General features: G+C 38.0%; 1 protein-coding gene across 1 annotated transcript in view; it reads left to right on the top strand.

The window, feature by feature from the left end:
* Positions 1 to 487: 487 nt before the first annotated feature.
* ATP8B4 (ATPase phospholipid transporting 8B4 (putative)) overlaps positions 488 to 25,358 on the top strand; it is a 180,134-nt gene continuing 155,263 nt past the window's right edge. The window contains exons 1-4 of the mRNA XM_065871723.1: positions 488 to 583; positions 5,133 to 5,246; positions 8,098 to 8,196; positions 10,720 to 10,781. Of these exons, the coding sequence (XP_065727795.1) occupies positions 488 to 583; positions 5,133 to 5,246; positions 8,098 to 8,196; positions 10,720 to 10,781 (371 nt within the window). The remainder of the gene's footprint in view (positions 584 to 5,132; positions 5,247 to 8,097; positions 8,197 to 10,719; positions 10,782 to 25,358) is intronic.

Below are 25,358 nucleotides of genomic sequence, written 5' to 3'. Positions count from 1 at the left end.
AATCAAAGAGGAATTTAAAAAATACCTTGAGACAAATGACAATGAAAGCACAACCATACAAAATCTGTGGGGTGCAGCAAAAGCAGTTCTAAGAGGGAAGTTCATAGTGATACAGGCCTTCCTCCAGAAATAAGGAAAGTCTGAGATAAACGATCTAACTTACCACCTAAAAAATTAGGAAAAGAACAAACAAAACCTAAAGTCAGCAGAAAGAAGGAGAAAATAAAGATCAGAGAGGAAATAAATAAAATAGAGATTAAAAAAACAGTAGAAAAAAATTGATAAAACAAAGTGCTGGTTCTTTAAAGGGGTAAAAAATTGACAAACTTCTGGCCAAGTTCACCAAGAAGAAAAGAGAGAAGACCCAAATAAACAAAAGAAGAAAGGAAAGAGGAGAAATAAAAACCGATACTGCAGGAAAAAATAAAAAACTTTAAGAGAATACTATGAACAATTATATGCCAACAAACTGGACACCCTAGAAGAAATGGACAACTTTCTAGAAATATACAGCCCACCAGAATTGAATCAAGAAGAAACAGATAATTTGAACAGACCCATCACTAGAAGTGAAATGGAATCTGTAATTAAAAAAAAAAAAACTCATGGCAAGCAAAAGTCCAGCACCAGATGGCTTCACTGGGGAATTCTACCAAGCATGCAATGAAGAAATTATATTGATCATTATCAAACTCTTCCAAAAGATTAAAGAGGTGGGAGCACTCCCAAAGTCATTCTATGAAGCCACCATCACCCTGATACCAAAACTAGACAAAGACACTACCAAAAAAGAAAATTACAGACTAATATCTTTGATGAATAAAGATGTAAAAATTCTCAACAAAATATTAGCAAACTGAATCCAACTACACATAAAAAAGATCATACACCATCATCAAGTTGGATTCATCCCAGGGTAACAAGGATGGTTCAACATATGCAAATCAATCAATGTGATACACCACATTCACAAAAGGAAAGACAAAAACCATATGATCATCTCAATAGATGCAGAAAAAGCATTTGATAAAACTTGACATCCATTCACAATAAAAACTCTTACCAAAGTGTGTATAGAGGGAACATATCTCAACATAATAAAAATTATTTATGACAAACTCACAGCCAAATTAATATTCAATGGTGAAAAGCTAAAAGCCTTCCTGCTAAAATCTGGAACAAGACAAGGATGTCCACTCTCACTTAACATAGTATTGGAAGTCCTAGCTACAGCAATCAGACAAGAAAAAGAAATTAAAGGTATTCAAACTGGTAGAGAAGAGGTAAAACTGTCATTATAAACAGATGACACGATACTATATATAGAAAACCCTAAAGACTCCACACAAAAAACTACTAGAACTGATAAACAAATTCAGCAAGGTAGCAGGATACAAGATTAACATACAGAAATTGGTTACATTTCCTTACACTAACAATGAAATATCAGAAAGGGAATTCAAAAAAAAATCCTTTTTAAAATCACATAAAAAAAATACTTAGGAATAAACCTCACCAGGGAGCTGAAAGACATATGCTGAGAACTATAAAACATTGATAAAGGAAATTGAAGATGATTCAAGAAATGGAAAGATATCCCAGGCTCTTGGATTGGAAGAATTAATGTTGTTAAAATGGCCATACTACCCAAAGCAATCTACAGATTTAATGTGATCCCTATCAAATTACCCATGAGATTTTTCACAGAACAAATAATCCTAAAATTTATATGGAACCCAATTCTGGGTCATAAAAGACCCAGAATTGCCAAAGCAATTCTGAGGCAAAAGAACAAAGCAGGAGGAATAACCCTCCCAGACTTCAGACAATAGTACAAAACTACAGTCATCAAAACCACATGGTATTTGCACGAAAACAGACATATGGATCAATGAAATAAAATAGAGAGCCCATAAATAAACCCACACACCTATAGTCAATCAATCTTTGACAAAGGAGGTGTGAATATACAATGGAGAAAAGAGTCTGTTCAGCATGTGGTGTTGGGAAAGGTGGACAGCTACATGTAAATCAATGAAGTTATAACACACCCTCACACCACACACAAAAATTAACTCAAGATGGCTTAAAGACTTAAATATAAGATGTGACATCATAAAACTCCTAGAGGAGAACATAGGCAAAAACACTCTCTGACATAAATCATACAAGTGTTTTCCTAGGTCAGTCTCCTAGGGCAATAGAAATAAAAGCAAAAATAAACAAATGGGACCTAATCAAACTTATAAGCTTTTGCACAGCAAAGGAAACCAGAAACAAAAAGAAATGACAATCTACGGACTGGGAGAAAATATTTGCAAATGATGCGACTGAAGAGAGCTTAATTTCCAAAATATACAAACAGCTCAGCCACAAAAAACAACCCAGTCAAAAACTGGGCAGAAGACCTAAATAGGCATTTCTCCAAAGACAGCATACAGATGGCCAAAAGGCACATGAAAAGATACTCAACATAGCTAATTATTAGAGAGATGTAAATCAGATCTGCAATGAGGTACCACCTCACACTGGTCAGAATGGCCATCATTAAAAAGTCTACAAATAACAAATGCTGGAGAGGTTGTGGAGAAAAGGGAACCCTCCTGCACTGTTTGTGGAAACGTAAGTTGGTGCAGCCACTATGGAAAACAGTATGGATGTTCCTCAAAAAACTAAAAATAGAGTTGCCATATGATCCAGCAATCCCACTCCTGGGCATATGTCCAGACAAAACTCTAATTCGAAAAGATACATGCACCCCAATGTTCATTGAGCACTATTTACAATAGCCAAGATATGAAAGCAACCTAAATCTCCATTGACAGATGAATGGATAAAGAAGATATGGTAATATATATATATATATATATATATATATATATATATATATATATATATATATATATAAATGGAATACTACTCAGCCATAAAGAGGAATGAAATAACACCATTTGCAGCAACATGGGTGGGCCTAGAGATTATCATACTAAGTGAAGTAAGTGAGAAAGAGAAAGACAAATACCATATGATATTACTTATATGTGGAATCTAAAATATGACACAAATGACCCTATCTACGAAACAGGAGCAGACTCACAGACATAGAGCACAGACTTGTGGTTGCCAAGGGGAACAGGGGGTGGCGGATGAATGGATTGGGAGTTTGGGGTTAGCAGGTGCAAACTATTATGTGTAGAATGGATAAACAGAAAGGTCCTACTCAATAGCACAGGGAGCTATATTTAATATCCTGTAATAAACTATAATGAAAAAGAATATGAAAAAGGACATATATATAAAGAATATATATATATATATATCTGAATCACTTTGCTGTACACCAGAAACTAACACAAAATTGTAAATAGAATATACTTCAGTAAAAAATAAATTAAAAAAAAATAGGTCACACAGACTAACCTCCATTTTGAAATATTAGTGGATGGAAATTCTCTGGGTATGTTGATTCTGAATGTCAGTAAGATCTGTCACCCCAAATTTCTCCTGCTATCTTTGTGAATAAGGTAGAGAAGCCTCATGGGAATATAGTTAGGTAGATATAAACACCTGAAAAAGATATTAACATTAATCTGTGGAGAAGTCTCTAGTAGCTTGCCATAGTTTTATTTCCTTAATTTAAAAATTGTTTTTTGGTTTTTAGCTCTGAACTTTTTAATGTATTAGTTTTATATAGCTTTGGAAGACTATATAAAAGGCATGTGTTTGAAATCTTTTGATGACATAAAGCTGGGAGGAATGTTTACTACTTTAGGATACAACACTCAAGATTAATTGCTTTCATTTGGCTTGTATAATAGGAATATATGAAAGATCATCAGTATTTAAAACAAAATCAACTGTGAATGTTTAGGAAGGGGAGCCCTGATTTGTTAGTGATTGATGAAGAAATGACCTAGAGATTTTAGTTCATCAAAACTCAATATGAATATATATGTGGAGCCTAGAAAAATGGTACAGATGAACCAGTTTGAAGGGCAGAAATAGAGACACAGATATAGAGAACAAACGTATGGACACCAATGGGGGAAAGTGGCAGGGGGTGTGGTGGTGTGATGAATTGGGAGATTGAGATTGACATATACACACTAATATGTATAAAATGGATAACTAATAAGAACCTGCTGTATAAAAATAAATAAATAAAATTCTAAAATTAAAAAAACCCTCAATATGAATAAACAGTGAGATTAAATGACAAAATGCTAATGAAGTTTAAGGCGTATTAGTACAATAATCCAGAATGTGGAACATCAGAATTTCTTTTGTACACGGGTCAGTTGAAGCAGATCTGCAGTATGTGTTTAGGTTTAGTTCTGGACACCATGTTTTAAGAGAGATGCAGAGAGATTGGGATGGATGCAGAAGAGGCTGACCTGGAAAAGATGTCCATGAAAAGTCATGGAGAATGGCTGAGGGTTTTGGGAATGTCTAGATCATAGTGGAGAAGATTTAGGGGAGTCTTCTGAGTCATCCTCAAGTATTTGAAGGTTGTCAACATGGAAAGAGCTTAGACTTGATTTAGGTGGCCCCAGGGACGGAATTTGGCATATGGCAAAATTTACAGCGAGGCAGATTTGAGTCTCTCATAATAAAGACCTTTCTAGCAATTCCCATTCTGAAATGGAAATAGGCTGCCTGGCAAGGTGATCAGTTTCCTATCAGAAGACTTTCAAAGACAGACCTAGGGGACCCTTGTCAGAGTTATCTACAGGGTCATGCTTTGGGAAGGTGAACCAGGTGATCCTTAAAGTTCCTTCTTACCTCACGAGACCCAGCATGAGCTCAGTGTCTGCATACAGTAGGTTCTCAAGAAATAGCTGCCAGACGAATGAAACATAAGAATAAAAAAAGTCAGGGGCAGATTTTTGCACTTGATAAATATTTTAGTCATGGATGATTTTATGGAATTGAACAGTAATTGCATCTAGTATCAGGAGCATGTCATCTTGGGAAAAATGAAACCCTTGGCCCACACAGAGTTTGAAATTTCCTAGATAGTTGACTTATCTTTCTTGCTCTGGCATAACTCATGCTCAGTCTTGTACGTTTAGAGCTGTTTGATAATGAGCAATGCTTTGCCCCAAACTAATGTGATGCTGTTTCTTTTTCAGGATAATCGTATCCACACATGCAAGTACAACATTCTCACCTTCTTGCCCATTAATTTATTTGAACAGTTTCAAAGAGTGGCAAATGTGTATTTCCTTTTCCTTCTGATTTTACAGGTAATGTTTAGGTTGTATTTCATCATCTGTTTGTTTAAAATATTCATATAACTTGAAAAAATAAGTTATTTTACTTAGCTAAATGTTCATGCTTAGAGAAAATCAGCTTTATCAGAATTTTAATTATTTAGTTATTATTGCTGTTTCTCTTCACAATGGTGGGAGGGCTAGGAATGGGTAAAAACTAGTACATTCATCATTTTAAACACTGAGGTCATTTAAAAATGCTGACTTGTACTTTATTTGAACCAAACCAGAGCCTAATAATTACTGTTCATAGCCTCCTTCCTTTCTTTATCTCCCTATCACATTCACAGTATGGGTATTGAGAGAGTTGAAGCAAAGAGCCTAACTTTGTGGAACTGAATTTGGCAAATTTCATTTGCATCTAAGAACAATGATGTATTATATATATATATAATAAATGATGTATGCTATATGTTATTTCACTGTGACTGTTTTTGATAGTTTTGAGTGGTTAATTGGTAGTTAGAAACCTTTCTTTTTCTTCCCATTTGACTAAAATTTGAACCTAAATGAAATTTCAGCTTTTATTGATATTTTAGGAAGAAAAGGCATAAATCAAAGAATTTACATACATATAAACAACTCATGTTAGCCAGTTATTTACCTAGTATTTACTTTAGAGTGATTTAATCAGATCAAACTGGTAGATTCAGAATGTACTGGGCTATGCGTTAATTATAGAAAATAAGAAGCTGGACTAGATATGTACAATCTGGATTATACCTTGAGTACTATTTTTTCTTTAATTGAATAACTACTTATTCAATAGAATAACTGTTAAGAATCTTTTGGTTGTAAGTGGTAGACATCTAAATTCACTTAATGTATTTTATGTATGACAATTCATGGGCAAACTATTTTAACAGGATGTAACTTCTCTTTTTCTATTTCCTCCATGTTTACTTTACAGGCCCTCTCTACTTGGTGATTCTTGAAAACTTTAGACTTTTATTCTCCTAGCTTCAACTCCCACATAAAAGGGAGGCAGAGGCAGAGGGGGAGAAGGGGAGAGAGGAAGAGGGAGGGGGACGAGTAAAGAGGGAGAGGGAGAGAGAGAATGAGAATGAATCACTTTTTCTGTTGCTCCAGCAAGTCTTGGGATTAGTTGTAATTGGACCATGCTGTTACCTTCCTATCCTAAATCAATCACTGTGGCTCAGGAATTGCCTTGACCTAGATCACATGCCAAAACCTAGGAGCCAGCTGGATGGAATCAGTCCACCAAAATTACATGTACAAAATTACAAGTAGAGGGGTGGGGTAGTTCTTTAAGAATTAAGGGTAGAGTTGAGAAGAACTGGATGCTGAACAAGAAAAAAAAAAAAACAGTGAAAATATACCTTATAATTTTTGAGGAGACTTTCTTTTTCCCCCATGAATTTTGGTTTCTTCATAGAACCCTTTACACTGTTCTAGAATTTTGAGCTCATTTCTCTAATGGGTTTCTTATTTATGGCCAAAGGCTCTTGTTCAGATAGTTTTTTATCTGGAAGGGATCTTTGGGATGGTTCAGTACAACCTCCTTTCTTTTATTGGTGAAGAAATGAGACCTGGAGAAGTTAAGTGAGGTGTAAGGGTTTTACCATGAGTTAATGATAGAACTCAGACTAGAATCCAGCTTTTCTGCCACCCAGCCTAATATTTTTGTTGGTACTTCAGAGGCTTTTGAGGTTTATTTTTTTTTAATTTTATTTGGAAGTTATTACATAAAATTACATAAAACAGCACTACCATAAATTTATTGTAGTGCTGTTTCGATGGGGCCTGATTGCCAGACACTGACCATCTCCACCCATCCTTCCCCGCCTGATGGCCCTGACGTAGCTCTAAAATGAACCCCACTTGAAAACTACCTTTGTAAGGGAGTCATGCCAACTGTCACTATGTCTCTCTCAGATGGGTGGCTTTACAGGTACAGGTCCAAGCTTTGGAGTTAAATAGACCTAGGTTCAAGTTTTAACAGTGTATGTTCTTGGCTTAGTTGTTGGACTTCTCAGATACTTTTTTTAATAAAACGGGAATATGATACCCAGGGCCGTGGCATTTCCTGACTCCAGGCTGCCATTCACAGTGTATTCTATGCTGTGCACTCAGGGTGCTATTTACATGGAATGTAAGCACTCTGGGTTTGTGCAAAACACCTCTGGTACAGAATCTAACTCAAAAAACTTCTCTGAGGATCGAATGACATAATATCTAAAAGTACTTGGCACAGTGTCTCGTGCAAGGTAGGTGCTCAAAGATTCTCTCTTGGGCTTCCCTGGCGGCGCAGTGGCTGGGAGTCAGCCTGCCGATGCGGGGGACACGGGTTCGTGCCCCGGTCTGGGAAGGTCCCACATGCCGCGGAGCGGCTGGGCCCGTGAGCCATGGCTGCTGAGCCTGCGCGTCTGGAGCCTGTGCTCCGCAACGGGAGAGAGGCCACAGCAGTGAGAGGCCCACGTACCGCAAAAAAAAAAAAGAAAAAAGATTCTCTCTTTGGGAATTGGTAAAACTGTGAAAAGTTGAAATGAGAAGCTGAGAAAAGATAGGTGACATTTATCATCCTAGAGAAAGATCATCATTTGTGAAAGGTTTCAAGAAGCTTCTCAACTTGCTATAAAAATTTAATTTTTGTCAGGCAGTCTGAAAATTGTTTCAATGATACGTCTATTCTATGTGTCTTATACCTGAGTGCAAACACTTAATTATTGAAAAGCTGTTCCATATTTGTACAAATATCTGAATATCATTTCATTAATTTCTGTCAAGTCATAAAATTGACAAAAATTGAAAGCTATCTTTATGAAATTTAAAAGCCCTAAACTACTTGAAATATTTGTTTCAGCTGATTCCAGAAATTTCCTCCTTGACCTGGTTTACCACCATTGTACCTTTGGTCCTGGTGGTAACTATGACAGCTGTCAAAGATGCCACAGATGATTATGTAAGTATTTGCTTTTGAGCATTCCTAAGGTCTCAGTTTCAATTGTGACCTCTCAGAAGTAGAAAATAGAGATCCATTTGAAATTTTTGAATGAAGCTCTTTTGGTAAATACCATAAGAAACTCTATGGTTACTTATTTGATGATTAAAATAGATGTCATAGAGCCAGAGCCTGTTTATGATAATAGCAAGGGGACTTCAATAACTAGACTCACACCCTCATTTTATACTTGAGGAAACTAAAGCCTGTAAGGAACTAAATATTTTCTAATGAACATACAACCAATTAGTGGTAAGACCAGAATTGGATCACAAACCTGCTTCCACCTAGTGAAGTATTATTTATCCTATATCTCTAGTCTTTGTCTAAGTTTTTGGAGTTGGTAGATATTAGGCATTCTCACATCCTCTGCTCATTATACCAGAAATTACGATATCAAATAACTTCAAAAGTCGGGCAACTAATGTAAATAATTAAGGTATAAGACAGCAGAGAGTTTTGAAGTCTCCATAATCCAAAGGTCATTCAAATTCAAAGATTTAAAACAAAGCCTTGGGCAAACCAAACATTCTAAATCCAGACAAGCTCTATTCTCTCCTAGGTGATTGCCTGTACCCTAGCCTCAGTAGCTCTCTATTTGCCAGTGACTGACAGATTTATATCTCCTCTGAACTCATATGTGGGATTACTGTTTCTAGTCCTTCCAGACTCCATCTGTGCCAATCCCAAGACCCCTTGGCAAAGCCTGAGCATCCTGAGGCCCAGAGAGTGGGCCCCTCAGCTTTTAGGTGGTAAACTGCTTGGTCCTTTTCTGTGATGCCAGCTAGTCAATGTAGGGGACTATTTTCAGGTTAGATACAGACGTGACTAAATACTAAGTCTCTTTTTGTGTCTTCTGCAGTTAATGCTTGAATATGCTTTTACTTTTGTGATAGTATGGGCCGGTTAGTCAGGGTCTTGGCAGGAAAGACATGTCACCTTGGAATGGGGGTAGATTGGAGAAAGATTAATAATGAAGGGACTACTTAAAGGGTTGTGAGAAAAAGCACATAGGGTAGCAACAACATAGGTGGCAATACTACTTCTAGACCTGAAGGAGCAAAAGGAGGAAGCAATTGCTGGACCTGGAGCTGTAGCTGAGGGCTACCTGTAGAGGAAGTGGCCACTGCTGACTCAGCTCAAAAGAAGCCAGGAATACATACCCCATTTTCCTCTCCTCTGGCCCCATGAGTTTCTGTCAGTACCACCTATTGGCCAAGCCCGATCAATAGCCAAAGGGCAAGGATTAAATAGGTCAGCTTCCCCTGGCACAGGGCAGAGTGTAGGAGGACAGGGTGTAGGTATGGAGGAGCAGAGACTATCCACCCCTGTCAAATTATATATTCTCTCAAAATGATGTTCCCGTCTATGGCAGTGTTGGTGGAAAGAAGTTTGCATGCCAAGGATGGGCTAGCTTAACTTACTCCTCTACCAGTACTATAAACTCTTTTCATGTTAACCAATGCTAAGTATCTTTATTTCCCTAGTAATATTCATTGACTTATACCTGGCAATCAGTATAATTGGAGGCACTGAGCATAGTCTAATAGAAAGATTGGGATGAATTTGGGAGGGACGTTGAAAAATGGAAGGGCTAATGAAAGCAATCTATATATTGTGATATTGATACAATGAGTTTTTTTTAAAGGAAAAAGTAATAATCCTGATGATTATAATATATAAAATCAAAATTTCTTATCTCCTGTTCATCTGTGCATTTAGGCTAATTGATTGAAATAACATCTTATCTCTACTTTAGCCTATTACTATCTGGTCTTGGCAGCTCATGTAGAAAGCCTTATTTGAATGGCCGCTAATTTGTGAGTTTAGTAGAAGGCTCATAATATGTGGACTCTTCTAAGCAATATAAGATATTTTCATTACTGGAATACAAAATAAGAAATAGGATCACTTGGGCATAAAAACATAAATCCACACCAAATGTGGTTCAGTATTGTATTCTGATTTTTGTTTTAAATGCTCAGTATTTCATAAGATCACTGTTAACAATTAGAATTTCTGGAGAACAAGAATACATGTTGTTACAAGTAATTGCTTGACTTCAAAGAAATCCATAAAACAGAATGAATGATGTTCCAGTAAAGTATTGAGCACATATGTGAGAGAAATGGAAGCCCCGTTCCTTGTTAACGACATCAAAATTAATGTATGGTTTTCTCTGGAACTGTGTGGCAGAGTAAAGGGCACATTGTCTTCTTCAAAGCAACTATAAATGTGTGGGAATTGGAAGAGCATGTAGCTAGACTTGTTGCATTGGTGACACCGAGCATGAAGTTTAGTGGGAAGGGTCTTGATTCAGATTTAGAGCATGTGGAGCTGGGTCCAAGGTAAGCATAAGTCATGCTCATTTTAGACTGATGGTGATATTGTCCAAGCAGATGAACTCAAAGTATTTTCAGTGTCACTATTTGTGCTGAAAAAGTATGATTTAATATGTTTTTTCACAAACACTTTGATTTTCAGTTTCGCCACAAGAGTGATAATCAAGTGAATAATCGGCAATCTGAAGTGCTCATTGACAGCAAGTAAGAAATATATTCTTTATGCTATTTTTAAGATGTCTGGTCACAAAACAGGTCTTGACAATTGGTGGCTTTCTCATTTAATTGAATATATGTTTCTTTCCCCCTTTAACTTTTTAAAAAAATTTATTTATTTGCTTTTATTTTTGGCTGGGTTGGGTCTTTGTTGCTGTGTGTGGGCTTTCTCTAGTTGCAGCGAGCAGGGGCTACTCTTAGTTACGGTGCACAGGCTTCTCATTGTCATGACTTCTCTTGTTGCAGAACAGGGGCTCTAGGTGCGTGGGCTTCAGTAGTTGTGGCTCACAGGCTGTAGAGTGCAGGCTCAGTAGTTGTGGCGCATGGCTTAGTTGCGCTGCGGCTTGTGGGATCTTCCCGGGGCAGGGATCAAACCCGTGTCCCCTGCGTTGGCAGGCAGATTCTTAACCCCTCCCCCTTTAACTTATTACAAATTACAGTGTAAGTCCTTTGTATCCTCATGGCTCTTTTTTAAGTTCAGCAAATGTTTGTGCTACCCACTCAACTTTTACTTCAAATTCCTTTGGAGTTTTCTTTGTGGAACACAGACATATTATTGTTACTTTTCATTTCTAGATCTAATACTATTTAGAACTGGCACACATGTGATGTTTGTAGCAGATGTTTAATGTATTTGAATTATTTGCTTTGGTAATTTCTGGGAATATTGCTAGAGAGACTTCAACACATATCACGTGATAGTGATAAGCATTTTTTATTAACTTGATAGTTGAGTTTGAATGAATTATCCACCATAACACAGATCTTGAATTGCTGTTAAATTCATCCATCTATAAAGAAATGTACATGGGAATGGTTCTTGAATCTGAAATGGTTTAAAATGTGTATTTATACACAAACAACAGCAAAAACACCTCCAGAAAACTTAGCAAAAAGGGAAATTTCAAACCTTCATTCCATGTTTCTTAGTCTCTTTCTTTGTCCCTTTTTTTAACATGTGACAAAGTAAATTTGTAACATTGTACTTTAATCTGGCAGCCAATCACATCTGCTGATGATTTTGAAGCATTTGGGTACTGTGAAGAATGTAATTTTTAAAGGGAATATCATAAAACATATTAGTCACATGAGATGGAAAATTCCAAGAAATGGATATCAAGAGGGGCTAGGTAGTCTAGACAATGACTGGTAGGATTAAAGTAATTAATCTCCTTCTGCAACCAAAACATTGACTGATTATTAATAATGTAATGAATACGTATAGTTTTCCTTATTGGATTATTTTAGAAAATGGCATTAAATGCACAGTGAAAAAAAATGATCTTAATCTAAAACCACAGTTGTAGAAACACAGCCTCTGAAAGTGTGATCTTGACGTGACATGGATAAGCCATAAAGATGCCTGGAACCATGTGGTTCATTTCCAATGTCAGCAGGTTTTGAATTGTTGCCACTACAGCATGGTGTTTAAAAGTATGGGTTTTGCGCTCAGGGAGACTTGAGTTTAGTCCTGACCCTGAATAATTCTATGGTCTTGAGCAAGTTCTTGAGAAGTGGTGACTCTTTGTAAGCTAATGTAGTGTGTGACTTTGAGCTGGACTGTTGCCTATCCTGATTTCCTCAAGCTTTGCAGTTCTGACTGGGAATTACATCTGACAATATGATCTGACTAATTCCCCAAGGAACATTTGATAATCAGTCTCATTACTTTGAAGTATCATCTCTCATGAAGTATGTTAAAAATATGTACAATTACATAATGAATTTGAACTAATAGCCTGAGCATATCTTTTAATGTCTCTCAAATTACCAGTTAAATTTTGTGACAATATTTGGGCAGTGATAGATATTGACACCTCTACCTGGAGGCCATGGGAGTATCCAGTAACTTAGATATTCAGAAACTTGATGATTGTATGTGTCCCACACATGCTAGCTATCATTGTCATTATAATTAGAAGTAGCATTGGTCTTACTTCCTTGTGGCTTCATTTAGCTTCTTGTCTATTCCTTATGAGGTAACATCTCTTTGTAATTTGATATGGGGTGATGTTTTGAAAAGTATTGTTGCTGATCCTGTGATGTTGAAGGTAGAAGCACATCATTGAGAATGGAGTATTCTTTGGGATTCGGTTAAAAATCACACAAGATTTTCCATTTGTAAGATTACCTTCTACTGTGAGCTCCTTTAGGGCATCTCCCTTGATCATGTCTGTGTCCCTTGAGCCTAGCACAGTGTCTATGGAATTTTCAAACTGAGCAGTAACAAGTATTCTTGCTGAGAGGGCAATCTACCAGAGGAGCTTGATCTGTAAAATTTTGCTGGGTCCCATTACTAGCCAATTCCAGTGGCTGGGGTTGTGGTCTTTGCAGAATGTTCTCAGGCTATGGAGACTGGCTTTTCACTTCTTGGAATTTGAGAAGTTGGAGAAATCAAATGGGCTTAGATTTGAGATAGCCCAGGGAGCTCTGAGTCCTCTTTTGGAGCTGGTGGTCATAGAGGATGCTCTCAGCGCTCTGCACAGACCACTACTGTCTTCCTGTGCTCACCCTCAGCTCCTGTCTGCATTATTTGCTACTTTCTTCAGAGCACTGTCCTTGGGCTATTGGAGCCAATGACCGATTGGTGCAGGGGTAAGAAAGAGCAGCACCCCTGCCTCAAGTTGGACAAGCTCTGAGGTGCAGTTAGCACCCCAAGTGCCTGTTGAGATCAGGCTGAGGATGGGACTTTGCCTGCAGTCATACCCTCGCGTGGCTTCTTCCCCTTCCATGTGTTGCTTCTCATCTTCCTTACCAGTTTCTCCCAGAAGTGATTTCCTAAAGAACCCTTTACATATGAATCCTCATCTCAGGATCTGCTTTTAGGGAAGTTGATCTAAGACAGTAGTTAATGCATACTTAATCCCATGGCAACGTTAATGGAAAATGTTAGGAAAGTGCTTTTGGGTCTATGCTAGACACCAATGGGTCATAATGCACAGATAAAGTAAAAAGCCTGGAGGGGATCAGAGGCATCCAGATGTTGCTGGATGTGGGTATCACACTGGGGTGGGCACTTCTAAGTACTGTGGCTTCCCTGTGTCCTCTGGCAGAGGGCTTCTGGACTTGAGGTTCAGGCTAGGGCAGGAGCCTTCACTGGCTTGTCCTGGAGGGAGGGGAGGCATGGTCAGCTTCGGGGAGGAGATTCCTGAGGGAAAGGGGGTACGATGAAAGCACCAGTCAGGAAACCTGGTCTGTGTAAGTGATCGATGTGCTACTCTGGGCAATTAGTTGTCATTCTGGCCTTCAGGTCTCCCTTCTCCTGCGCTCAGAAGCAGGGAACATGGCATTTACATTCAGATTCAACATATATTTATTCAGCAACTACCATGCGTGGGCTCCAGTGCTTCCACATTTAACTCTCATAAAACCCCAGAGTGTAGGTGATAGTGCCTCTTTTTAGAGATGGAGAGATTAAGGCCTAGAAAAGGAATGACTTGTCCAGAGTTCCATGGCAAGTAAGAACCTAAATTAGCCTTTTACCTACTCGTGTTGTGATGTGTAAATGTAGACTTCGTGGTCTGACCACTTCTTCTCTATTTATTTTGCATTTGAAGGGCTTTGTACACAATTATAGAAATATAAACATAATATATATATATATTTTTTATCTAAATGTAATCTATATGTGAATAAATATATATATCCTCACTTTTAGTGCCTGGAGCATTATTCATCTATGTTCTTAGCATTGTGCAAGCAAATGAACAATGTAAACTTAAGCCACACAATAATTAGAGAGACAAAACTCTCCCTTTATAGCCTTCCTTTTCAAGGTTTTGTTACTTATATTCCTTTCCAGTCAGGACCAATCTTCTGTGTCTACAATCTGTTAAATATGCGAAAGTGCTTAAGAAATAGGTGTTGAATTAGCCTTTGATAAAATCTTTTGGTGACTTAAGTTTTAAAACTAAGTAGAAGCGAACAATTCCAATTTCTAGAAATTACTGTGCCTGCTGTATAGGAAGTGCACACTCTCCCCCAGGCTACGAGTGCCGTCTGCTGACTGAACCTGTGGAAAACGTACCAGGAGATACTTAGTGTGTCTCTTGAGGGTTTCTCAGGTTATGCTAACATCCTGGGCCACTGGCCACCATGAGAGCACCTGGGCAGGTAAGGGGCAGTGAGAGGGAGTCTGAAAGTTCCCGCAGAGGTCATCCCATATGACACGCCTCAACGTGGGCTGTCCATTGTATCTGTGCCCCAGCCATGCCCAGAGCAAGTAAGTGAGGGGCTTGCAGGGGAGGCTCTGGTGTTTTATAAAGTTTCCAAGATGATTCTACTATGCAGACACAATCGAGAACCTCTAGTCAAGGCCATCTCTTTACCTACACTTGTATCTCTATGCATGTATCTCTCAAATTTCAAAAGACATCCAAGGGAAGGAATTCCATTAATTTTTTTAAAATGATAAGCATAGTTTTTCACATAAATCCTCACAAAGGAATAATTCTGTAATGCCGATTTACATTTTTTTTGTAGTAAGGCTCACATTTTTAGTCAAACACATGGCCAATCAATAATTATTTTGCCATATTTTTCTTTCCTTCAGAAATTCAGATTTTAATTTTTCTCATTTTCATCTTTTATTTCTTTCCCCATTACATGTGTTATCCTCAACTCTGAATCATTTTCTGACTTTCATGTATTTGTGCAACTTCCAATTTTTGTTCTGTCCCATCAGCATTTCTAGTCGTATGGATTTGGGACAAGGGAAGGAGTGTGGAGGTCTTCTGCTACCCAGCTAGGTAGCCGTTAGTCTCATGTGGCTCTTAAGCACTTGAAACGAGGCTGGTCCAAATTCAGATGTGTTATTAAGTATATAGTATATACCAGATTTTGATGGCATAGTACCAGAAAGAGTATGTAAGGTATGTCATTAATAATTTGTTTTATATTGATTCCATTTTGAAATTATAGTATTTTGTATACATTGGGTTAAGTCAAACATATTATTAAATTTACCTTTTGAAAAACTTGTTTAAATGTGGCTACCAGAAAATTTATTTATTTTTTAACATCTTTATTGGAGTATAATTGCTTTACAGTGGTGTGTTAGTTTCTACTGTATAACAAAGTGAATCAGCTCTACATATACATACATCCCTATATATCCTCCCTCTTGTGTCTCCCTCCCACCTTCCCTATCCCACCCCTCTAGGTGGTCACAAAGCACCGAGCTGATCTCCCTGTGCTATGCGGCTGCTTCCCACTAGCTATCTATTTTACATTTAAGATTACCGTTTTGGTCGACATGTGTGGCTGACCTTCTATTTCTATTGGATGGCACTGCTTTTAGTTACAGGTGAGAGAATTGAGCCGAGAAGAAAATGAGCTCTATGCGATAAGCCTGGCCTCTGGATTCTCAGTTCAGGATTCTCTGTTTGATCTTGCTGGCTGTTGGCATAGTGGCTTTTGTCACTATGAACAAATAAAGTCAGCGTTACTTTTTCTTAGTAGTTTTTACTTCCCTAACATCTTCTGAACTAACACTTGTGCCTTAGAACAATCTGAGCTCAGATGCTCTGGTGCAGTCGTCCCTCTTTCAGGCGGGATGTTTTCCCGCCTTCTCTGGATTTCAAACTGCTCTTGCCCATCAGCTTTTTGTGTAACAAATTCCACTTTATACTTTCCTGAGCTTTGGTACACTTGGCTTAAATCTCCCAGACTCTTTCACAGAACTCTGCCCGTCAATCTTCTTCAATCATTTCTCATTTGGAAACTGTGAGTATTTATAGGGAGAGACAAGGGCTTTCTTTACTGCAGAATATTGTCTGTACTCTTCAAGTCTGGTACTCCTAGATGCTGCATAATTATGCAAACAAATATATTATTTCAGTAGGTGCAAATTTTCTCTCTGTTTAATCAACTTTTCTGGTTTAAGTGATAACTCCCACTGGATATTAGTATAGAAAATTTCGTTTCATTTTTTTTCTTTAGTATGTAGGTTTTTTTTCCATTATAAAAGTAGCATATGTTCATTAAGAGAAATTTGGAAAGTAGGAAAAAGTAGAAGGAAGAAAATAACGTTCATGCTTCCATTATCCAAAAGTAATTATTTCTATTTTCTTACATTTCCTTTCTGTCTTTTTTTTCTATGCCAGGATTTCTAATAATTGTGTGTATATGTTTTTATCCTTCTCTTTTTACTTTTTGTTTTTTGGCTGCACCACACGGCTCGTGGGATCTTAGTTCCCTGAGCAGGGGTCAAGCTCCGGGCCCTCAGCAGTGAAAGCACCAAGTCTTAACCACTGGACCGCCAGGGAATTCCCGCCTTCCATTTTTACTTCACATCATATCATTACCGTTTTACAAACCTTTTTCTATTGTCTTTATATACCTAATTTTTAAGGGCTGCATTCCTTTGAGTTCATGTCTTATAATTCACATAACCATTTCCCTATTGCTTGATATTTAGTCTAAATTTTAATTTTAAAGTATAGTTTCTTCATCTTTCTAAATTGATAGTTACCCTTTTCCATAAGACTGGGTTTTTGTGATATATTTACAAAATCCACTGAGAATGATTACATTGAACCTGTTATTTCCTATATTAAGTAATTGGAACTTGAAGCATTATTACTCAGTCTACTGATAGCAACTTTTATCAGAAGGTTTAAGAGTGAGCAGGAACAGGTTGGGCATATTGACTAAAGCATGAAAGGTTTCACTTCCGTCACACGTGGGAGTTTCCAGAGACAAGGGTTTCATGTCAGACCACCAACCAGCAAGTTTCAAGTTTATCTTTTCTTAATCATAGCACAATATGAAAAAAACCCCAAAATGTTCTGCTTTAAAAAATATATTAGTGACACATGTAAATCCCCAAACATCAATAATTTGAAACAGTATGACTCTAAGTTTTATACTGCAATTACTAGCTATATTGCACTCATCTGTAAAGTATCTGCATCAGTTTTGGTTTGCAGAATTCCCTGAGTAAATTTGGGCAGAGATTCAGAAGTGTGGCTAGCAGATCCTTTCAGGCAGCTCTGAAGGAACTCTTCCCATCTTCTTTGTCCTCCCAGATTAGAGGTATGTAGACCTGTGCTCAAAAGCTCTATCATTTGCTGTTGAATTCTTGGCAATAACTTACTCAGGAGAGGAGTAATTCATGGATGTTATCCCCCTGTATTGGATTTGATCCCAAATGTTGGTCTTGGGTAACAGTGGCTTATTATTCTTATTAAAGATGCTCTTTTTGTCCTTGAGCTCCCTCAACAAAAAAATGCCCAAGGTCATTGAACTTAATGAATCTGCAGCTGACACGTATTTAGTGTGTCTGTGTGCTTCTTGTAAGTGGGGGAGTGGGAACGTGCAAGGTTCTGGAATTCTATTGATTACATGGGAGAACAGATGAACCCTGCTTTGAGTTATTTCATCTTCATCAGGGCCTGTGGACTTGCAGGGGGAGTGGAGACTTCTGTGGTTAAACACAAGGCAGAGCACCAACTCAATTTTTTTTTTTTACCTCCAGCCCATGTAAATAATTTATGTTATGATGGTACCATTGGGTCTAGGGGACAGCTATTCAGGGTCTATATGAAGAAATCTGCATATTTGAAAGGAAAATTTGAGGTGAAAAATATTGATTCTTCTTTTTTTAAACAGTGTTAATAAAACACACTATTATGGGCTTAAATGACAATGAATTCAAAGGTAAACTAATGGGAGTGGCCTCAGTACTTTTTGGACTCAGTGCAAATGGTTTAAAATTGATTTAATTTTTAGCTCACAGTGCTAACTCAGAGTAAAAGTGTTTCAAAAATAGTTTCACCCCCAATAAATTAATTTCAGTTTCTTAAGTCTTGGACTGATCATTTCTTGGGCCATTCTGCACGTCAGCTTTGCAAATGGAAGCGTCCATTTGCCAATGCGCTGGTTTCTGTATGTGAGCCGTGACATTGCTGTAGTTCTTATAAGTGATTTTCCATTGTAATCAATTATTACATTGCATGAATACAATTTTTTGTGTTGAATTTCTAAATGGTGACTATTTCCCCAAATGAGGTGCATCTTGAAATAACAGGAAATTATAGTACTTTCAAAACTCTGCACATGGGTTTTTTTTCAGTGGCATCTCCTAATTTCTTTTTAAAGTTTATATAACCCAGATGTTAGTGGCTCTCTTTTTCTCCTCTTAAAGCTCCCTTGAAGAACCCCCCAGGTGAAAGCATTAGGGAGCAAGATAGAGTTGAATGAAGACTTTGTGGGGGATATAAATGAGGAAGTTTATTTCACAAACTCCATAGCAAACAATATGAAATCCCATTTTGACATTTTTCTTCCCCAAAGTTCTCTTTCTCTGCTGCTGGCCTTTATCATCTCTCCTTTCCCCATTCAGTGCTCAGTACAGCTGTCTCCAGTCTCCTCTCAGTATCTGGGGCCCCTCATATTTGTCTCCTTTTTTTAATCAGAGTAGTTTGGTTCTGCCTTGGCTGTGAACTCAAACCCATGCAGCTGCTCACCAAAATAGCAGGCTTCTCTGGAGCTAGGACCCACTTATCTGAGATGACAGTGGAAGTTAAAAATACACCACATTCTATGTAACATTTAAAACTTGATTCTTTTTTTCAAAAATAGGTTTATGTATCTCTTCTCTGTTGTCATAGGGAGAGGTCTAGAATTTCTTTTGAAAAAACAAACCTAAACCTAAACCACGGAGGCCTTGGAGATTTTAGAACATTAACTTTAATAATGTAAAACCTTCTTAAGATCGTAAAATCTGAAAGCTGAAAGAGATCGTAATATTATACTGAGTAAATTTGGTTTCAGTCAGAGCCCAGTGGTTGTCTATACCAAACCAAACAAATGTTTTGACAGCATTTGTCAATTAACTACTTACTGCTGATGAATTATATACACATTTCTACTACAAGGGCATTTTGCTTCAGATCTCCTGAGATAATCTCAATGGCTTCATTCCTCCCATGCATCTAATTAATTAATTAATTTATTTTTAACATCTTTATTGGAGTATAATTGCTTTACAAAGGTGTGTTAGTTTCTGCTGTATAACAAAGTGAATCAGCTATACATATACATATATCCCTATATCTCCTCCCTCTTGTGTCTCCCTCCCACCCTCCCTATCCCATCCCTCTTAGGTGGTCACAAAGCACCGAGCTGATCTCCCTGTGATATGCAGCTGCTTCCCACTAGCCATCTGTTTTACATTTGGTAGTGTATATGTGTCCATGCCACTCTCTCACTTCTTCCCAGCTTACCCTTCCCACTCCCAGTGTCCTCAATTCCATAGTCCATTCTCTACGTCTGCATCTTTATTCCTGTCCTGCCCCTAGGTTCTTCAGAACCATTTTTTTTTTAGATTCCATATATATGTGTTAGCATATGGTATTTGTTTTTCTCTTTCTGACTTACCTCACTCTGTATGACAGACTCTAGGTCCATCCGCCTCACTACAGATAAGTCAATTTTGTTTCTTTTTATGGCTAATATTCCATTGTATATATGTGCCACATCTTCTTTATCCATTCATCTGTTGGTGGACACTTAGATTGCTTCCATGTCCTAGCTATTGTAAATTGATGTGCAATGAACATTGTGGTACATGACTCTTTTTGAATTACGGTTTTCTCAGGGTATATGCCCAGTAGTGGGATTGCTGGGTCATATGGTAGTTCCATTTGTAGTTTTTTAAGGAAACTCCATACTGTTCTCCATAGTGGCTGTATCAATTTACATTCCCACCAACAGTGCAAGAGGGTTCCCTTTTCTCCACACCCTCTCCAGTATTTATTGTTTCTAGATTTTTTGATGATGGCCATTCTGACTGGTATGACGTGATAACTCATTGTAGTTTTGATTAGCATTTCTCTAATGATTAGTGATGTTGAGCATCCTTTCATGTGTTTGTTGGCAATCTGTATATCTTCTTTGGAGAAATGCCTATTTAGGTCTTCTGCCCATTTTTGGATTGGATTGTTTTTTGATATTGAGCTGTATGAGCTGCTTGTATATTTTTGAGATTAATCATTTGTCAGTTGCTTCATTTGCAAATATTTTCTCCCATTCTGAGGGTTGTCTTTTTGTCTTGTTTATGATTTCCTTTGCTGTGCAAAAGCTTTTAAGTTTCATTAGGTCCCGTTTGTTTATTTTTGTTTTTATTTCCCTTTCTCTAGGAGGTGGGTCAAAAAGGATCTTGCTGTGATGTATGTCATAGAGTGTTCTGCCTATGATTTCCTCTAATAGTTTTATAGTGTCTGGCCTTACATTTAGGTCTTTAATACATTTTGAGTTTATTTTTGTGTATGGTGTTATGGACTGTTCTAATGTCATTCTTCTACATGTAGCTGTCCAGTTTCCCCAGCACCAGTTATTGAAGAGGCTGTCTTTTCTCCATTGTATATTCTTGCTTCCTTTATCAAAGATAAGGTGACCATATGTGTGTGGGTTTATCTCTGGGCCTTCTATCCTGTTCCCTTGATCTATATTTCTGTTTGTGCCAGTACCATACTGTCTTGATTACTGTAGCTTTGTACTATAGTCTGAAATCCGGGAGCATGGTTCCTCCAGCTCCGTTTTTCTTTCTCAAGATTGCTGTGGCTATTCGGGGTCTTTTTTGTTTCCATACAAGTTGTGAAATTTTTTGTTCTAGTTCTGTGAAAAATGCCATTGGTAGTTTGATAGGGATTGCATTGAATCTGTAGATTGCTTTGGGTAGTATAGTCATTTTCGCAATGTTAGTTCTTCCAATCCAAGACCAACCCATGCATTTTAGATTGGTATATTATCTGTCTTTTGTGGGTAGAAAATTAAGAAAATTTAAGAGTATAAAGAAAATACAGAAATTTCTCTTGATTCCATTATACAGATCAGAATGAACTACAGTGAACTTGTGAAGGCATTTTATTACTCCCTTTTCTCTTCCATCTTTGTATCTTTGTTTTCTCCTCTTCTTATTACTCTCTACTCCTCCACACAGTATTTATTTAAAAAATAATTGATATTATACTATACCCTGTTGTCGTGGCTTGAATGGTGCCCCCAGCCCCCTAAAAGATAGGTCCACTGGAGCCTGTGTATGTGATCTTATTTGGAAAAAGGGTCTTTGCCTATATCATTAAGTTAAGGATCTTGAGATGAGATCATCCTGGTAATCCAATCACAAGTGTATAAGAGAAGAGCAGGGGAGAAGGTACTTAGACAAAAAGATAATGTGAATGCAGAGGTTGGAGCTATAGAGCCCCAGGTCAAGATGCCTGAGGCTACCAGGAGCTGGGGGAGGGGTGTGGAACAGTTCCTTCTCTAGAGCCTCTAGGGAGAACACCACTCAGCACACAACTTGATTTTGGACTTCCAGCCTGTAGAACTGTAGGAGAATAAAGATTTACTGTTTTAAAACCTAGTTTGTGGTAATCTGTTATAGTGGACTTAGGAAACTAATGCTCACTGGTTTTTAGCTTTTAATCAGAGGTTCTATGTTTGTTCATGTGTTCATTTTTTCACTCAGTAGACATTTATTAAGTGCCTACCATGTGTCAGGAAGAATGCTATGTGCTGGGAGTGCGGAGTTAAATAAAAGGTAATATCTGCCCCCAATAGAATGCAATCATACCTATATTGTACATAATAGGTTTATCTCTAGAATTGCAGGATACTCTCACATTTCATTGTTTTTACTCACAGGTAAGATGAGTGAGCAAAATGACTCATCTCATTAGGAATGTGCAGCTTTCAAAAATTCTTGTTGGTATGCAGGCTCTGTTGATAAACCAAAGCCAGGTGGTAGAAAACCTTAGTAGGATTTTGGAGCCTGGGTGGAAATGGTGCCTTGAAGCTGATTCAGGGGAACATTAAACCACCTTTAAACTTGAGCAGTATTGTCAAAAACTAAGATCTAGTTCCTTATCCCATGTCAGGAACTTAAAAAATTCTCTCTTGAATTTTGACAAGGAATAGAGGTGTAATAATGGAAGAAAAAAAAAGAGTGCAGTGTGAATAGAAAGTAAGAATAATGATCTCTAAATTAGATCTAAAGACTCAGAAGCATCTGGGAAACTTGGAGGCTGTAAGAGTGATATTGTCAGCAACGCATGGAAAGAAAACTCTGGCAGTGCCATTGTGGACTAGTTACTAGAGGTAACTTCCACAAGGAAGAAAGGGAGAGTGTGACTGGGATTGTGATGCTGAACATTGCAGAAGGAATGGACTCTAATGATGGAGAAAGAATAGATTTTGAAGATGTGAAGAAAGTTGATACTATTTTTTAATGGAGAATATATGTGCAATAATGTATACTTTCTCTAAGCTTCAGAAAAGTGAGCATTAATTCAAAATAAGCATCTATTGGTTTTAAATTTGACTAATATCCAGTGTTAAGCCTAGTATGGGGGAGTTCCAGAGGTAAAACAGAAAAATGAAGCATTGAGAAATGAAATTGAGATTAAAAGGGCTTCATGGAGGATAACCCACGAACATCAGCGAAATCGAACGGGCTATGTTGGCAATAGGAGATGTATTTCATTCAGATAATCTAATTTGCTCTGTGTGTCAATCTACACATGCCAGGGCTTCATCAGAGACATGAAGTAGACATTTTACAGGGGACTTGAGAGGGGTGGCAGGGACTCATATTTACTACTCACCCATCTATCATTAAACCTACATTTATGTAACTCTTCTCTGTACCAGCCACTATGCTAGGTACTAGGGATACAGGGATTATTAAGACCCATGTTCCTTCCCTAAAGGAGCCTGGAGTCCAGGGGAAGAGGTGGACCAATAAACAGACGATTATTTTACAGCAGTAGGTGCCATGATAAAATGAAGCATGAGGTGCTCTGGGAGAACACACATGAGAGGACACTAACACAAGTTTTGGGAGGCTAGTAGCAGAGATATCATTATGTCAGAATAACTCATGGAAGAATTGGCTCCCAGCGAAGATCATCCATTGAAGAGCTAATTGAATGGAGGGATGAGAGCATAGGGAGAGCAGGAGAGAATTAGGGAAGAGTACTGGTCGTAAAGGATGACTACCTAGGTTTATTGCACATAGGTTTATTGCATATGGAGGCTAAGAACATGCTGGATGAAAAATACAAATAGATGAGCTAGCATAAATCCATTCTCTCCCTCATCTCTTTCCCATATTTCCAACTATGTACTTTGGTAAAATGTAGTCCCGCTACGACTGCCATTGTCATATATATGCTGCTCATTATAGAACTGCCGGATGGCACAGCAGTGAGGGTATTGGGGAAAGCCCACCAGTCTAGTGTAAGGAAGCTGATGTCTGGTCCCTGCTTTGTCACTAAATTGGCTGTGTGACTAAGGACCAAGGACCTCAATTTTCTCATCTGTAAAACAAGGGAGTTGGATACCATAATCTAAAAGCTTTTTCCAATCAGCAGATTACTTTTAAAAGAAATCTTTATAGAAGTCCAATATATAGAACATATACAAGTATACCAGTATACACAAGTACATATACATATACAAGAGGCCCCAGAGCAGGTGTCCTCAGCTGCCCTCTTACTCGGTGGTGGCCCCTGAGGGGCCAACATGAGCATTACTGGACCATTTAGTGCTTCTAACAGTGAGGTCTGAGGACTGCCTTTACTAGACCTCCTGAATCAAAATCTCTGAGTCTGGGATAGGACTCTATTAGCACCTTATGGGATTCATATGCACATTGAAGTTTGAGTACCATTGGGCCAGATATTTCAAGGTCCCTTCCAGCCCTTAGGTACTGTGACTCTGTGATCCTCTTCACCTTTGTAGTGATAGTGAGGAAGGAGCCTAAGAAGGGAAGTCAGAGGCTCTATAGGATAAAAAGAATTAACACAGAATGGGAGGTTGGAAATGTAAGGGTAGATAACAATGGTAATAAAAACAATAGTAATAAAAAATGATAGTGGAAGAGGAGAGTTAGATACAAGAAAGTTACAGAATGATTTAGGGAAAGAAGAGAGGGACTTAAAAAAGTAGGATCTTCCAACAATGAGGATATTGTATTCCAAATGGGAGAAATTGTAACAGAAAGTGTCAGGAGACAATTCAGAGCACAAGGTTGCCGGAGTTAATGCCCTGACCAGACACTCCCACAAATTCTGCTTGTCTCTATCATAGCACATAATGTCCTAAAGGTCTTCTTACCTTTCATTTATTTGTCTATATTATTATACGCCAGGTACTGTGTTAGGTACTAGAAATGCAGTGAACCCCAATAGACATGGTTGACGTCCCAGGTGGGATGGAGCAGGACAGCGCAAGATTTCATCATGCTACTCAGAACAGCGCACAATTGAAAACTTACGAATTATTTCTGAAATTTTCCATTTGATGTTTTCAGACTGCGGTTGGCTGCAAGTAACTGAAACTGCAGAGAGTGAAACCGCAGGTAAAGGGGAACCACTGCAGTCACGCTAAGTAATGTGTAATTACATGCCAAGGCAAGTGCTGCTAAGGAAAAGACTATGATTCTAAAGAAAGGGTTTTTTTGTGTATGTGTGTGGGGGGCAGTAGACAGAGGTAAGAAAGTTTAGAAATGGGTTCTTTGAGGAAGTAGTAAATTTAAGCTGAGAACTTATGACAGCTAGG

Source organism: Phocoena phocoena, chromosome 2 (assembly GCF_963924675.1).
Source record: "Phocoena phocoena chromosome 2, mPhoPho1.1, whole genome shotgun sequence".
Classification (NCBI taxonomy): domain Eukaryota; kingdom Metazoa; phylum Chordata; class Mammalia; order Artiodactyla; family Phocoenidae; genus Phocoena; species Phocoena phocoena.
This window is presented reverse-complemented; position numbering and strand designations above follow the sequence as displayed.